The sequence below is a fragment of the Triticum aestivum genome, chromosome 1B (assembly GCF_018294505.1).
Source record: "Triticum aestivum cultivar Chinese Spring chromosome 1B, IWGSC CS RefSeq v2.1, whole genome shotgun sequence".
Taxonomy (NCBI): Eukaryota; Viridiplantae; Streptophyta; class Magnoliopsida; order Poales; family Poaceae; genus Triticum; species Triticum aestivum.
Window position 1 is genome coordinate 620,321,071 of NC_057795.1, and position 17,137 is coordinate 620,338,207.

A 17,137-nucleotide genomic window follows, 5' to 3' on the forward strand; every position below is an offset into this window, starting at 1 on the left:
GGCGAGCCACTCGTCTCGGATATTGTGTTTGAAGGCCGCTAAAGCTTCGACATCCGGACAGTCGACAATTTGATTCTTCTTAGTGAGGAATCTGTTCCAAAGCTTGCGGGCTGACTCTCCGGGCTGCTGTATTATGTGACTTAAATCGTCTGCATCCGGAGGTCGGACATAAGTTCCTTGAAAGTTGGCCCTGAAAGCATCCTCAAGTTCCTCCCAACTTCCGATTGAGTTTTCAGGGAGGCTCTTCAGCCAGTGCCGAGATGGTCCTTTCAACTTGAGGGGAAGGTATTTGATGGCGTGGAGGTCATCCCCACGAGCCATGTGTATGTGAAGGATAAAATCTTCAATCCAGACCCCAGGGTCTGTCGTTCCGTTGTATGCCTCTATATTCACGGGTTTGAATCCTTGTGGAAATTCAAGATCCAGCACCTCATCGGTGAAGCACAGGGGGTGCACAGCCCCTCTGTATCTGGCTGTGTCACGGCGTGCTGTCGGCTGTTGTTGCGCCCGGTGTTGATTACGGACTGGTATTTGATCAGTATGATTGTTGAGGTGACCATAATCCCATGTCGGAGCATGTCCTCTGGACCCGTAGATGGACCTGGCCGCACTGGCCTTTTTGTCCATGAGCTCACGTAAATCATGTGCGGTATCAGTGGCTGCTCTATCGCGGCCATGAGGTGGTTGGTCCGGCCGAGTGGCCCTAATGTTCTTTGGCAGAATGGGCGTTGCGGCCTCGTTGTCAAATTCGGGTAGCAGTTTGCACTTTGGGTAGCTCTTTGTGTGGCAATCATTGCCACATTTTCCCTCGGTGTCTAGCACCTTGTTCCATCTTCGGTTGAGCGTATCCTGCGCGTCTTTAAGCCTTTGCTTCTGCTTCGTCAGGCTCCTTGCCGTGGCCAGAAGCTTTCTGCGGAGGTTATTTTGCTTCACACGTTTTTTCCAGGAAGATGAATGCATCGTCAACCGGACTGTCCCCCCCTCTGTGGGGTAGTTTGATGATTTTGGCCCTCGGGGTCGCTGTGATCGGGCGTTTGTTCGGCGTGGCCTGGCTCGTCTTGCTCTATTGCTGGGTTCGAATTGTAGCCGTTAGAGTCAACCGAAGTGTCATTCTCCCTCGCGCTATTATCGCTATTTTTACTGTGACTGGACTTAGAGCGGCGCCTGCGCCGTCGTTTTTGTTTTTGTCCGGGGGGTTTATCCTCTGTCGTGTCCTTCTTGTCACCGTTGTCTTCCTTGGGCGTGTCCACCATGTAGATGTCATATGATGAAGTGGCGGTCCAGCGCCCTGTGGGCAGTGGTTCCAGATCGTCCCCTGCATTGACATCCATACCACCGATGTCGTCAGAGTTGAAATCAAGCATGTCTGTTAGGTCATCGATAGTGGCTATAAAGTGGGTGGTGGGTGGGAGACGATTTTCTTCATCATTCGTGCCCCACTTAGGCCGGATATAGTTCGGCCAGGAGTCTCCTGACAGAGAGAGAGACCTTAACGAATTCAGCACATCGCCAAAGGGGGAGTGCTGGAAGATATCCGCGGCGGTGAATTCCATGACTAGAGCCCAATCAGATTCGATGGGCATGGATGCACGCGGTCCGGGACCTACGACCAAGAACAAGTCCGGGGGTCCGGAGACACAGATTTCCTTAGAAGCGGAGTCTGTGTTCGGCTCCAACGCCGATAGGTGTGCGACCTCCATGGCGGGGTCCATCCACCCGTCCTTGGATGGCACGATCTGCTCTGGATCAAAGTCCGGAGCCATGGCAGGCGTGATATCCCGAATATTGTTCGACGGCAGATCTAAGTCGTGCGCGTGGCGATCATTCGGCGCTCCTGACGTGGGCTCGAACCTGTCGAAGATCAAGTCTCCGCGGATGTCAGCAATATAGTTTAGGTTCCCGAACCTGACCTGACGGCCAGGGGCGTAGATGTCGATTTGCTCTAGATGGCCAAGCGAGTTGGCCCACAGTGCGAAGCCGCCGAACACAAAAATCTCTCCGAGGAGAAAAGTCTCACCCTGGACGGAGTTGTTGAAGGTTGGAGAAGCCATCGAGCCTTATAGCGACGACACAGAGGAACTCTCAATGAAAGCACCAATGTCGGTGTCAAAACCGGCGGATCTCGGGTAGGGGGTCCCGAACTGTGCGTCAAAGGCTAATGGTAACAGGAGACTGGGGACACGATGTTTACCCAGGTTCGGGCCCTCTCGATGGAGGTAATACCCTACTTCCTGCTTGATTGATCTTGATGATATGAGTATTACAAGAGTTGATCTACCACGAGATCAGAGAGGCTAAACCCTAGAAGCTAGCCTATGGTATGATTGTTGTTTTTTTACGGACCAAACCCTCCGGTTTATATAGACACCGGAGGGGGCTAGGGTTACACAGAGTCGGTTACAGAGAAGGAGATCTACATCTGAATCGCCAAGCTTGCCTTCCACGCCAAGGAGAGTCCCATCCGGACACGGGACGTAGTCTTCAATCTTGTATCTTCATAGTCCAATCAGTCCAGCCAAAGTATATAGTCCGGCTGTCTGGATAGCCCCTTATTTAGGACTCCCTCAAGGACCCTGCCTGTGGTATGGTTCAGTGTCAAACACTGGCTCTTCCTGCTCGCTCTCAATGATCATGTTGTGCAAGATGACACAGCAAGTCATGATCTCCCACATTTGATCTTTCGACCAGGTCTGAGCAGGGTACCGGACAACAACAAATCGAGATTGGAGCACACCAAATGCCCGCTCGACATCCTTCCTACAAGCCTCCTGAATGTTCGCAAACCAGGCGTTCTTGCCTCCTGGCACAGGGTTTGAGATGGTCTTCACAAATGTCGACCATCTTGGATAGATGCCATCAGCTAGATAGTACCCCTTGTTGTACTGCCGCCCATTGACCTCGAAGTTCACCGGAGGAGAATGACCTTCAACAAGCTTGGCAAAGACTGGGGAGCACTGCAGGACATTGATGTCATTGTGAGTTCCTGGCATCCCAAAGAAAGAGTGCTAAATCCAGAGGTCCTGTGTGGCCACTGCCTCAAGTACCACACTGCAACCGCCTTTGGCGCCTTTGTACAACCCCTGCCAAGCATTGCATGCAGTCGATGCTTCCAAGCATCCCAGGAAATCCTCTTGCTTCATTCTGTGCTAGGATCCGAGCAGTGTCTTCCGCATTGGGTGTTCGAAAGTACTGCGGTCCAAACACTGCCACCACTACCCTGCAGAACTTGTAGAAACACTCAATGGTGGTGGACTCGGCCATGCGCCCATAGTCGTCGAGTGAATCACCGGGAGCTCCGTATGCAAGCATCCTCATAGCTGTCGTGCACTTCTGGATCGAGGTGAATCCAAGTGTGCCGGTGCAATCCTTCTTGCACTTGAAGTGGCTGTCGAACTCCCGGATGGAATTCACAATCCGGAGGAAAAGCTTTCGGCTCATCCGATAACGGCGCCAAAATGTTTTCTCACCGTGCAATGGAGTGTCGGTGAAGTAGTCCGAGTAGAGCATGCAGTAGCTTTCCAAACGATGTCGGTTCTTTGCTTTCACCCGCCCAAGCGCCGAGCCACCTCGCCGCGGCTTCTCACTGCTCGCGAGCAGGGCGGCGAGCACCATGAGATGCTCCTGCTCCTGGACGTCGACTTCGGCTTCCTCATCCAGCAACACCGCGAGCGCCTCCTCATCTTCGGAGTCCATCGCCGGGCCGGGCAATTCACCGAACACCTTGTGGGCGAGGTAGGTACAAGCCCGCCGGCGTACAGGCCCTGCGCGGCCGGAAAAGGTGTCGGGCGGCGGCGAAGAGGCTGCCTCGGCGACGCTCCTTCTTTTTCTAGGCTGGAGACGGTCTACCTAGCTGCGGCGGGCGGTGGTCGGCGCCGGGATCAGCAGGGTGGCGGCCGAGCGCGGGGGGCAGGAGGGCGAATCTGGCCGGGTGGATTGACTTTTCGCTTGTCAATGTGGCCCCAGGAACACTTTTCGCTTGCGCCGGAGCCCCCGAGCGCCCCCCAGTGCGCCGGGTTCGGCCTGCGAGCGCCGGGCACAAAAACGGCCCGAGCCGGCGGAAGTTTTTTCAGTGCTAGCGCAAATAAATCGCTTGGGGAGGCCTTCCTAGGACGCGGCTGGAGATGCTCTTAGCTCTTGTACATACTTTTATTTCCTCTGTACAGTTGTTGATCTTTAATAAATGGCTGTGGGGCTTTGCCTCACAGTAAATATTAAAAAAAATGCTATCTGCTTCTTCACAGAAATTAATAGGCGAATAGTATGTTGCAAGAAGCAAAGGACCAATGATGGACGGACTGGATTGCATGAAAAAAAAACCAAATGTTTCGAGCTGCCGCCCGCGCTCCGCGCATGAAATTTTAGAGCCACATCAGCGATCCCGCCAATCCACCGGCCCAAGCTATCGGCCACGTCAACGATCCGCGGCATCCCTCCCGCGGATCGCCATCTTGACCGTCCACTCCATCCGCATCCAACGGCAGGCACACGCCTCCTCCAACCTCTCGTCCCCTTTAAAACGCCCTTCGCCCCTGCCCGCAAATCACATCACCAGCAGCCACCACCGTTCCTCCGATTCTACATCTGCTCGCAGCTCGAAGAGGATCGTCAGCCATGTCCGGCCGCGGCAAGGGAGGCAAGGGGCTCGGCAAGGGAGGCGCGAAGCGCCACCGGAAGGTGCTGCGGGACAACATCCAGGGCATCACCAAGCCGGCGATCCGGCGGCTGGCCCGTAGGGGCGGCGTGAAGCGCATCTCGGGGCTCATCTACGAGGAGACCCGCGGTGTGCTCAAGATCTTCCTCGAGAACGTCATCCGCGATGCCGTCACCTACACCGAGCACGCCCGACGCAAGACCGTCACCGCCATGGACGTCGTCTACGCGCTCAAGCGCCAGGGCCGCACCCTCTACGGATTCGGCGGCTAGGCCACCACCAGATCAGTAGCCTGATAGTCGGGTGTAGTCGCAGCATCTCGCTGCTGTTTGTCCTGCCTTGTTTGTTCTCTGGATGTACTTCTGTACTAGGATGGAATGGAAATTGCAGCAGTTTACCCTTGAATTCGTACCTAGTCTGTGGGTCTGTTGATGTTTGTTCGTGCGCGTGGTCAGATGTTACCAGTGCGTTCTTCAGTTGTCTTGCTCTGTAAATTTCAGCCCCCAAATCTGATTGTGTAGGCTTCGGTGTTTGGATCCTATTTTGTGGTGGATTCAAACCAAACCATATTGTGATTGGCTTCTGTGTTTGGTGGATAGAAATCAAATCCTATTTTCTGTTGGTTTCAGTGTTTGGATTCAAAACCAAATCCTACTTTTTGTTGGCTTCAGTGTTTGGTGGATCCAAACCAAATCCTATTTGTGTTGGCTTCAGCGTTTGCTGGATTCAGGCTGAATGAGCGTTCTTCTGCTGCTCCATCGTGATGTTAAACTTGGTAGTGCTGGAATGTGTTTCAACTATCTGTGGCGTCAAACTTGTGCAATGTGTGCCTGTGTTGGTCTGGTGGAGAACTGTTTGCTGCCTTGCTGAACATGTGCATTTGGAGAATTGTGTTAAAACATGGGCATTTGTTTTGTTGTTACTTGTACATTATCAAGTTATTAGTATTGCTTGTGAAGGGGATCTAATTTCTCTGGTGATTGGTGAAGTGCTGTTGTTCATCCTTTTATTGCCGGTTGACCGCGTATTTGCTGCTGACTTCGCTGGCGAGTGGTTAATTTTGTTTAAGTTTGCTTTGCTGATCGATACAGCAGAGGGCAATTTTTAGCCAGAACAGGTAAATTTTGTGCAAATATAACAAACTAATACTGCACAGCAATTTCAGAATATCAAAGGCGCTGAGCATTTACAGAAGCCTCAAACACATCTTTCAAATATTTTGTGTTTTACATGGCAACTGGCAAGTGTCGCTATACATCATATTCCACACACACAAACATTCTGAATTCAGGCACATGCTGCATTTGGACTGGTTAAGCAAACTTGAAGTACAATATGAAGAGGATGGCGAAGACGAGGGTCGCAATGATGCCGCCGACGATCCACTTGTTCCTGTCCATCCTCTTGGACATGGAAGCCAGGATCTTCTTGCTTTTGCCGATGTAGTCGTCCACACCATGCAACTGTGTGAGCAAGAGCAGCAGGATTTCATTAGTACGCACTACACTGAGGGCAACAGAAGATGTAATCTATAGCTGAATGATGAGAATCATCCTCTCAAGTCATAACTAGCAGGGTTAATCAGATACTAGTTTTTTTTTCCTCGGCAAATCCAGGCAAACTTACCCCAAACTGATGCCATAGAAAAGCAAAATATACATAATGCAGAAAAGCTAAATTTCCACTAGCTCTGGGGAATTTTGTAAATGGGAGACACCCACGGAATGCTTCTTCACCGGAATAGCAAAGTGATCAAATGGACAAATCTCTTTCTTGGTACTGGAAACTGCATATTACCAGTTGGAGAAATGGATTTTATGTTGATGATTTGGCATCATTAAAGTTATTTTACAACTCATGTCCAAAGAAGCAGGATGCTTGTGCCATATCCAGATGTGACTATCTAGCACCAGACCATGGTCTAACTCTCGTACAAAAGTTTGGATAACTATATTCTTACAGCTGTCATGCTTAATACATACAGTACCTATTTTGGCAGATACTGTACTTTTCACTCTTTCAGTATGAATACTTCATAAAGGACCGACCAGTTTCCAATAAGCATATATGGTGCAAATGCATCAACATCAAAACAGAACTAACCGATGGGATTTGTTGTCTACGTGGTTTGCTAGCTAAGGTTGTTGCCGCTGATCAATGTTTAAGGCCAGAAATGATCAATCCATAAATAATTGGACGAGAGAAGGTAAGAAGAACAAATTAGCTCCAACGATGGCTCAAAGTCCCAAATAAATCAACTTGGGAGAACAAAGTACATACGGTTGTGTGAGCATGCAGCAGCGACTGTCGTTGATTATGAAGGTCCTGAAGAATCGACACACCAATTTCTTCTGTCTCGAATACTGTTCTTTGGCTTTCTCTAATTCTGTCAGAAGACTGGTTTAACCTTTCTGATGTCATCATCAATCTTCCTCTCTGATCAGATGATGCCTGAGCCATGATATAATAATTGCAGAAATACATCAGAAAGGAAATGGTGCCATGATAGAAAAATTGCAAACTGGACAAATAAAAGGTAATAAAGTACAGAAATACCAACACAGTTGTAGAAGTATCCAGTAATAAATGAACACAATAGTCTAGATTTCCTCTTGATATGTCCACTTAAATAAGAATGAACCAAATTCTGATCTAATGAACAGATGGAAGATCATATATTACTTCAAAATTTATGCAGTGAAGCTTTCTTGCAACGAAAATAATACATATTCAAGAGCAACAGCATCATTTAATAATTGAAGTGATAAATATGATGAAAGGATGTGCTTCTGTTGTTTTGCTCATACTTTGCATGATAACACATAATGCATCCAAGACTGCTCAACTGGGGACATGAGGTTCGAAAAAGTACAACTGCAATCACTTATTGACAACAGAGTCCAGATGTGGTTCTGAGTTCAACCACAGTCTGGCTCCGTATTATCATAGCTATAAATCGATCACAGAGGGCATGTATCTAGACTTAACTACACTGGTAAATTCAAATTATAAACCTATTATCATAGCTATAAATCGAAAAAGTACAACTGCAATCACTTATTGACAACAGAGTCCAGATGTGGTTCTGAGTTCAACCACAGTCTGGCTCCGTATTATCATAGCTATAAATTGATCACAGAAGGCATGTATCTAGACTTAACTACACTGGTAAATTCAAATTATAAACCTATTATGATAGCTATAAATCGAAAAAGTACAACTGCAATCACTTATTGACAACAGAGTCCAGATGTGGTTCTGAGTTCAACCACAGTCTGGCTCCGTATTATCATAGCTATAAATCGATCACAGAAGGCATGTATCTAGACTTAACTACACTGGTAAATTCAAATTATAAACCTAACTGAAGTTCAACAAACATTGTTTGACATTATCGACTAAAACCATCACAATGCATAATAGTAGCAGCGCTCACTTCATGGATATTCATGCAGAACATTAAAAAAAAAGGTATTGAACACTTCTTCAGAAACCACAATACTGCACACTGTTTTACATATCACGTTTCAAAGGTCTGCGTTGCACTGTAGCCCATCCATTTCACAATTCAAAGTCTTACAATGTCAAGCATGCTGATACCAAAACCCACGATATTTACTCCTTTGCTTTAAAATTCTGCCTTCTAAAAGAAAATTTTCATCCCAGCTTCCCCGCACAGTGGTGTAACCAAGTTAACCAACTAACCACACGGCATCATTCAATATCATAGCAGAACTAACACTATCAGAAACACAGGAACTAACATTATCATTAACGCAAAACTACACCATCAAGCAGGTCAACAACATCATCAAGTTTTCAAGCGAATGCCAAAAATGTGGAATGCACATGCTGACATCAACTATATGGGCTCAACCCACAGCAGAAAACCTAACACATCCACTTAAAGACAATACAGGTGCAGAAGGGATTAAGAGCTACACACAACCACATGGCATCGCAACATCAAGCAAACAGATTTCAAACACATAATCCAGGGTAATAAAATATACTAGGGTCACACACAGACACGCTACGTTCTGATGGAACACAGACACACTCTTTCCTGAGGGAACACACAGATACACCACAGCAGCAAAATCTGTGCGAAGTCCATGGTGGCCACATGCGAGCACTTAGAATGCCAGATAGCATGCCGGAGGCACAATATGCATAAGCTTTGGCGTAAGGTGGAAACGCGAGGGAATGAGAGCTCACCGAGAGTGTGTCGGACATGCCGGACTCGAGGAGCTCCTCCCGGGTGGCCTGTTGGGCATTGGGCGCCGAGAGCCTCTTGATCTCGCCCTTGACGTTGTTGAGATCAGACTTGTACTCCCTCAGTTTAGCCAGCAGCCCGGCCTTGACGCTCGGCTGCATGCTCCGCGCCTCCAAATCCATCCTCCTGATCTACGGGAAACCAGCCAAAGATAAATTGGAGGCACGGTTAGATAACTACGTACAGCACAAATCATAAATCCATCCTCCTCGTCGACGGGAAGCCAGCCAAACAGAAATCGGACGCACAGCACAGCTACCAGCCGGTTCTTACCAGAAACAGTACAACTGATCACGGAAGGAAGACTAACGAAACGGAAATTGCAGAGAGTTCAGCCGGTTCTTACCAGCGATTCAGACTCCTGCACGTCGGCCTGGATCTCGGACAGCTTCTGCTGCTTCTTCTCTGGCGAAGGGAACGGGCAGAGAGAAGAGGGTCAGATCAAGATGCAGAAGAAACAACCGGGGACCTGGGGTTCTGGAGAGAGAGAGGGGGGTCGTGCGTGCGTACCGCCATCGAGGGCGGAGGCGGCGGCGCACTTGCGGGAGAGGGCGGCGGAGATCTCGCAGTACTGCCCCGCGTAGCCCTCGAAGACCTCGCTCATGGTCGCTCCCTCCCCGGCGAATCCGCCGGCGGTCGCGGGCAGCCGGACCGGATCGAGGCCCGCGGAGCCTCCGGCGGAATCGAGGGGAGCCGGGGCAGTCGGTGGGTGGGTGGTCGGAGCGAGTTCGTTGGGGAGGGGGGACGGCGGGTCAGCTGAGGCGGGTGGGGTGCCGTGTTGGGAACCAAACCAACCGGTGCGGTGCACGGGGGACGGAACGCTGACGAGTGATGGTTGCGTCCCATCAGGCTGCTGGGTGGGCCCGCCAAATATTCTCCATTTCTCTCGTTCTTCCCGTCTTTACCGTAAAAGAATGGATTACGCGCACACCACCACCATCACCGTCACTTCCACCTCTCTTTTTCTCTTCACGTTATTATAGGGGAATGCCCATGTCGCCCTTTATTAACATGCAATTCAAACTATTTATGAAAAAGTCATTGTTACATCAAAGATAATGTTTGGATAATAAAACTAGAGGATCGCCTTCCAAGGGTGAATACAGTTTTAGAATCGCCAAGTTATGTGCCGCACTATTTGCATTCCTTGGATAGTGGCAAAAGTTCACCGCAACGATTCTCTGCACCCTTCGGAAGCAGACTGCAAGTATGGCCCAGTTCTTTTGCCAGAATCTGGGAATTCTTTCAGAATCTGATTCCTACCCAGCTTCTTTCAGAATCTTTGAGCCCCATTTGTTTTACAATCTATCATTGTAGGAGATGGATAGGGATCAGATTCTGGGAGAATCCTGACAAAAGAACTGGGCCTATATGGACTCTGCACCTCAATGATGCCATTGCATGCGTGGATATGTTCCAACGAGACCGACACCATCGAGGCTCCTAACTTCTCCAGAAACATAGTGCCTTTTTGCGTAGTTGTAGTTTTTGCCGTTGTAGCATCGAACAAGTTATTAAGAATGCAAGAACATCTAGCAAGGGCCTCCCCTTTATGACTTCGAAGGATCACGGCCGATGAACCTGTTTCATCCATGAGCTGGTTTTGTCCATACTATTTTTATGTGGTTGTGAGACTGACACCGATGCATCATAGTTCGAAGTTATCGCACTAATGATGAAAGTTGTTCTTACAGTTGGTGCCACTGAATTATCTTTAACAATCTCCCAACATTGCCACCAGATGTACCAAGCACCAACTATCATTGTTTCTGCAAGTCCCAAGTGGCCTATGATGGGTTGATGTTGTTTTTTGTTTCGTAATATCTCTTCAAGAACCACACTTCCCAACCGACAAACCGACATTGCTTCCCTAACTATATCAAGCAAACATAAGGCACACAACTTCCTTAGCTGCGTTGACCCCTTGATCAATCCAATTGGGGAGAGAGAGGCACCGGGCGGTCGTCGGTCACCAGGAGATGAGATCAAATCGATGGAAACTCACGGCGGTGCCGAAGGACTCGAAACCCCTGGGGGGGGGGGATCCTTTTTGTTAAGAGTTAGTTTGGATACTTTACCGCTGAGGAACAATGCTACTAATCATTCGAAAGGCGTTGCAATTAGTTGCAAAGAAGAAAAAATTTCGGATGAAGGAATAGCAGCAACCTTACTTTTGTGATGGTAACACATCTTTTAGCCGAATGTATTCCATGACAAATGGCTATATGTCGTGATGAAATGTTTCCCGTGGTGATATGCTATCACAATCAAATGTTACCTGGCTTTATGTTTTTTTTTTGCGGGGAACTTCAGAGAGCTTTATTCAACAAAGGCATTCGCTGAGCAGTCAGCCAGAAGGTTGTTGATCAGGAAGCTAGGGGTAGTATCTAACCAGCTCTCAGTCACATTAAGCGTAGTACCACGCTTAGCACACAGATGTGCAGGACTATTTGCTGATTTTATTACATGTTGAATATTGAAAGAAATAAAACTAAGAGCTAGCTCTCCAATTTCAGAGAAGATAGGTGCTATCACTGACCGGTCAATGTAGCGAGAGTTCCAGAGGTTAACTGCCTCTAGACAGTCGGTCTCCATGATGACATGTGTGTAGCCTCGTAGTGTTGCGAATCTCACTCCTTCCTTAAGCGCCAAAGCCTCCGCACTGAGGGGGTCCGTGACACCTGAAGACGGCTTACACCATGCACCCTTGAAGCCCGATGAGGAGCGTGCAACACCCCCTAGCCCTGCATTGCCATCGTCGAGATGAACAGCGGCATCTGTGTTGATCTTTATGTATGGGTCCTCAGGGGGTTGCCAACCATACCCCGGCAGTGGTGAAGCGAGCCGCACGGGTATATCCAGAATGGCTAGATCCTCTCTTATTTTCCTTACTGAAGAAGCTGGATCCCACCCTTCTCTGTCATGCGTCAGTCGATTGCGAGACATCCATATTGCCCACATCACCGTGACGAAAATTGCCCGATCTTTATCAGAGAACCGGGGTTCACAAAGGATATCCTTTGTCCAAGTATGAGGATGGAGACGTGGCAGGTGAACTTCAAAGACAAGTCTGGCCTCCTCCCAGAACCGGCGCGCATGCGTACACTGCAGCAACGCGTGTTCCAAATCCTCGTCCATGGCCAAGCAAATCTTGCACGTGCTTGTTTCTCTTATGTGGCGATATCTTAGGGTGCATTCATCAGGAATGATACCCCTCAACACCCGCCACCAGAACACCCTGACTTTTGGGACTACTTTGAGTTTCCGTAATGCATCCCACATCTGTTTTTGATCCACTGAAGTGCCGGTAATCTGCCCCTCATCTAGAGCCAAACGCTCTTTTTGATTCACGAGAGCTCAACACGCCGATTTAACAGAGTAAATGCCTGATTTCTCATGTGCCCAAGCAAGGATATCTTCACCGCCTCCCTGTCGCAATGGTATGTTAAGAATGGCAGCGGCATCAGGTGCAATGAAAATCCCTCGCACCAACTCCTGACGCCATGTCCAGTTAGTTGTATCAATCAGCTCGTTCACTGTCTGAATCACCGTATTTACTGGACGCATCAGTGGAGTCATTGAGACAGTGGAGGGAATCCACTTGTCTTCCCATACAGAGATGGAAGTACCGGATCCGACTCGCTTCAGCAGCCCGGTTTGTAAAGCTTCCCGGCCAGCTATAATCGCTCTCCAGGTAGCTGAGGATGATTTAGGGACTGTTGCGTGAAGGAAATCCGAGTCTAGAAAATATCTTCCTTTCATAACCTTGGCGCACAGGGAGTTAAGGTTCATCATAAAACACCATCCATGCTTCCCTAACAGCGCCAAGTTAAACAGCCGAAAATCACGGAATCCCATTCCGCCTTTGCACTTTGGCATGGCAAGTTTGTCCCAAGCGATCCAATGTAAGGAGTTCCTATCAATAGAGCTTACCCACCAAAATTTTGCCATGCTCGAGGTGAGACTTTTGCACACCTTTTTCGTAAACAGAAAACAACTCATGCTAAACGTCGGGATGGCTTGAACAATGGATTTTAAAAGTGTCTCTCTGCCGGCGCAAGCAAATAGCCTCTCTGCCCAACCTTGCATGCTGCCTCGTGCCCGATCAACTAGATATTCAAAGGTTCCACTAGTGATCTTGCCAACGGCAGTGGGTAGGCCGAGGTAGCGTTCTGAGAAAGCTTCGACTTGTACTTCAAGAAGTTGCTTCAAAGTTTGTCTAAGGGTCGTTGGCGTGTTTGGGCTGAAGAATATAGAGCTCTTGCTCCTGTTGACACACTGTCCAGAAGCATCCCCATATATTGCAAGAATATCATTCAGCCTAGCCGCGCTTTCCTCATTCGCCTTGATGAAGATGAGGCTATCATCAGCAAATAGTAGGTGATTCACCCATGGTGATCTGAAGTTCACTCGGATACCCCTGTCCACAAAGTCCCCGTAGTGCTTCAGAAGTGAGGTAAAACCTTCGGCGCAAAGCAAGAACAAATAAGGGGAGATTGGACACCCCTGCCGACGCCCTCTGGATGGGTCGAAATAAGGCTGCAGCTCTCCATTCACACGGACAGAGAACCGAACAGATGTGACACACTTCATGATCAGCCTGACCAGATTAGCATTGAACCCCAGCTTCAAGAGTATGGCTTCCAGAAAGTGCCATTCGACTCTATCGTAAGCCTTCATCATGTCAAGTTTGATCGCACAAGTGTAGTTCCTCCCTTTCTTCCGTCTCTTCATCGCGTGAACACTTTCAAAGGCAACGAGAACATTATCTGTGATCAGACGACCTGGGACGAAAGCACTTTGTTCCTCACTGATAATATCGTCCATGCACACTCGCAACCGGTTAGCTATAACCTTTACTGCCAGTTTGTATAACACTGGACAAAGAGCAATTGGCCGATATTGTGAGATGCTTTGGGGGTGACGTACCTTAGGGATCAGTGTGATAGATGTGTCGTTGAGACCCAATGGTAGTTCGCCTCCATTAAGAAAAGCCAGCACCGCTTGTGTTACGTCTTCTTGCAACAACTTCCAGTGGCGTTGGAAAAAACCCGCCGTAAAGCCATCCACCCCCGGCGCCTTGGACGGAGCCATTTGGAACATTGCGCGCTGAAGCTCAGCCGACTCATAAGGTTTACTCAAAAGTTCATTCATCTCCGGCGTGACCCGGGTGGGTACATGCGACAACAGCACATCGGTGTCATTGGCACCCTGCGATGTGTAAAGTGCTTGATAAAATGCTAATATTTCAGCCTTATCCTCTGTTTCATTGGCACAAATAGAGCCATCGTCTCTTCTGAGACCTGATATACGATTAGTGCGTTTTCGTTGTCTCGCTTGTGCCTGAAAGTATGCCGTGTTGCGATCGCCTGAGCGCAGCCACGGAACGCGGGATCATTGCCTCATCCAGATTTCCTCGAGGCGGAGTGCTTCTCTCAGCTTCTGCATGATGCCTTTCTCCTCATCGGATGGGCCCCTTCCCATGGAGTGTTGACGCAGCCTGTCAAGCCGCTTTTGCAAGTTGCGAATGTTTCTGGACAGGCTACCAAATTCGCGGGCTCTCCATGGCTCGAGCCGACTCTGAAGCGCCCCTAGGGAGTCCATTATTCCTTGTAAACTAGGACCACGGGCATGCCCCCGCCACGTTTGTGCGATTAGATGTTCATAATCCTGGTGAGATTGCCAAATGTTTTCGTAACGAAATTGTCTGGCTCCAAACGGCCTATGTGTAAATGCATGGTTCCTGAATTCAGCGATGACAAAACAATGATCCGATTCCACTGCACACACATGCCTAACACATATATGATCAAATTTCTGCCTAAACTCTTCATTGGCAAAGGCTCTGTCAATCCTTGCCTTGACATTCGCATCTCCAGCTTGGCGGTTGTCCCAAGTGTAAGCAACACCGGACCACCCTAGATCTTGGAGAGCACATTCGTCGGTCACTTCTCGAAACTCTCTCATCTGTCGCTCGGGGCGAGCTGCTCTACTGAAGTGTTCGTCAGAGTACAAGGTTTCGTTGAAGTCACCCATGCACATCCATGCACCATGGGGGATGGTATGTAAGGTTCTAATGCAACGCCAGCTATGGTGACGATCTGCTGCTCTAGGCGCGCCATAGAATCCTGTGAACCTCCATGCATTCGGTCCCTAAGCTTCATCATGGACCAAAACATCAATGTGACTGCGGCTGTATGATTTAAGTTCCACAGTCACATCATTAGACCAAAACAGCCCTATGCCACCGCTTAGGCCGTCACTGTATACACCAAAACTGCCAGCAAACCCAAGGGTATACCGCAGATCCTCTACTCTTTTCCCTCTGATTTTCGTTTCCATAACAAAAACCAGTTCAGGCCCTTCTTGCTTCACCACATTGCGAAGCTCGCGAACTGCCTCGGGGTTCCCAAGCCCCCGGCAGTTCCAGCTCAAACAACTCATTGCGACGGGCAGGGCTGATTAGCAGCTCCCGCCGAGTTGTCTGAAGTCGTGGGTGTTTCTCTCTTCTTCTTTGGTGCTCGTTCTACTTCTGCACCTTCAACTGTATCTTCGCCACTTGCTGCTGCAGGGTTATACGGCATGATGGCGTTGGTCTGCTGTTCACCTTCCAATTCTGCAGTTGGCGCGGGCATAATAACCTTTCTGTAAACTTGCTTCGGAGGTCCCCCTTTCCTCTTGTTCTTGCCGTTGCTGTTGCTCTTCCCGAGAGAGACTACCTCCTGATTACCATCACGAGTAGCACTGGATTCAGGAACGTCTGCTTTCCCACTTGATTTTGCATTAGTCTGGCTAGCTCCTGAGCTCTCGCTAGAAGTCGGTTTCTTTTTGTCCTCCGGTGCACGGGTACTGGTTTTGAAGGGTAGCTCGCCATTCTCATCCCTGGTTCCCGGCGTTGGACAAAGCAGGTCCGAATGACCTAGTCGGCCACAAGAAAAGCAAAAGTTCGGGACATTTTCATACTGAATGCCGTACCAGTCGCGACCACCACGAGCCACTGAATCTATAAGGATCCACCTCCGCAAAGGCTTGCTGACATCAATAGTTACTCTTGTCCTCAAAAATCCCCCAATGGGGTCAAACTGTACTGAGTGGGCGTTCACATCTATCTGTTTTGCCACTGCCTGCCCTCTCTTTTCATTGCGAAGATTAAAGGGTAGGTTAAGGACCCTAGCCCATAGTTGCAGTCTGTCAAACTTTAGTTCAGATGGTTTCATGCACTCGGAAAACTCCGTCAGGATGACAGCGTGCTTGCTGATGTGCCACGGGCTTCCGTCCCAGACGCGATCACGATCGCGCTTGCTGGTGAATTCCGCCACAAAGATGTTTACCCCCACCGACCTGGAAGACAGGCCTTTAGGGTTCCCCCAGGCAGGTCGAAGAGCATTGGAGATCATCTGGATGTGGAACGTGTGACGATGAAGAACTTTCCCAGCCAGTGACCACTTCGCCGGATCGCCCCCGTCGACGTCGTCGATCACCAATGGTGTGGCTTCCTCTTCCGTCAGATCCAACTTGCCCATCGCCTCCGCCAGTCACGCCCTTGCCGTGCGTGGCGAGAGAGCGCCTTCCTTGCCATTGCCAACGCCAGATGCATCCATCTTGCGCCGCCCCCAAAGCGCCCCGTCGATCGAGATCGGACGTGCGCCGTCGTCGCCCCTCGAAACCCTAGTCGCCTGTCGCAAGGCTCCTAAGTTTTCGGGGAAAAAACTCCGCCTCTGGTCTACATTCCACAAACCTCCTGGCTTTATGTTGTTTGTCGTCACTGATAACAGGATGTTTCATGTGTTCTCGTATGTATACTTTCCCACCCATTGTATCTCACGGAGTCATGGTGCATATTCTTTCCCAATCCCACCCATTGTATCTCATGGTACATAATATGCGATGGACAAATATCACTTCACGGGAAAAAAATATTTTCTCGTTGAAGTCCAAATGTCACTATACAAATTTCATCCCGCGGGAACAAATTATATCGTTGTTGAAGATCCTAATGTCACTAGCCAAAAAGATCTTGCTTGGGGAAAGACCGGCTGCGCATTTCAGGATGAGATACCCAAGGGTTTATTCTTAGGCTTCCTTTGGTTTGTAGGAGTAGGAATTTTATAGGATAGGATTTTCAAAGGAAAATTTCCTTTGAAAGCCCCCTTATTTGTAGGATATGAACCAACTCTTCACATTTCAAAGGAAAAACCAACGCCCAAATG

The 17,137-nt window shown here is 49.0% G+C and overlaps 2 protein-coding genes across 2 annotated transcripts; one reads left to right on the forward strand and one right to left on the reverse strand.

The window, feature by feature from the left end:
* Nucleotides 1-4,537: 4,537 nt before the first annotated feature.
* LOC123142897 (histone H4) lies at nt 4,538-5,056 on the forward strand. The gene has a single exon (XM_044561605.1). It carries the CDS (start codon nt 4,612-4,614, stop codon nt 4,921-4,923), a length of 312 nt encoding a protein of 103 aa, XP_044417540.1. The 5' UTR covers nt 4,538-4,611; the 3' UTR covers nt 4,924-5,056.
* Nucleotides 5,057-5,810: 754 nt separating this feature from the next.
* On the reverse strand, nt 5,811-9,741 carry LOC123142906 (vesicle transport v-SNARE 13). The gene is made up of 5 exons (XM_044561616.1): nt 9,438-9,741; nt 9,274-9,332; nt 8,870-9,058; nt 6,932-7,102; nt 5,811-6,114 (listed from the first exon to the last, which is right to left on the reverse strand). Exons 1-5 carry the CDS (start codon nt 9,529-9,531, stop codon nt 5,965-5,967), a joined length of 663 nt encoding a protein of 220 aa, XP_044417551.1. The 5' UTR covers nt 9,532-9,741; the 3' UTR covers nt 5,811-5,964.
* Between the last annotated feature and the right edge of the window lie 7,396 nt (nt 9,742-17,137).

Excerpts from the sequence above, each read along its gene's own strand:
- LOC123142897 (XM_044561605.1), top strand. The coding sequence starts at position 4,612 with ATGTCCGGCCGCGGCAAGGGAGGCAAGGGGCTCGGCAAGGGAGGCGCG.
- LOC123142906 (XM_044561616.1), bottom strand. The coding sequence starts at position 9,531 with ATGAGCGAGGTCTTCGAGGGCTACGCGGGGCAGTACTGCGAGATCTCC. Across the intron at positions 9,059-9,273 it reads TGCAGGAGTCTGAATCGCTG|ATCAGGAGGATGGATTTGGA; the intron begins GTAAGAACCGGC and ends GGTTTCCCGTAG. Across the intron at positions 6,115-6,931 it reads TGCTGCATGCTCACACAACC|TTGCATGGTGTGGACGACTA; the intron begins GTATGTACTTTG and ends TTGCTCACACAG.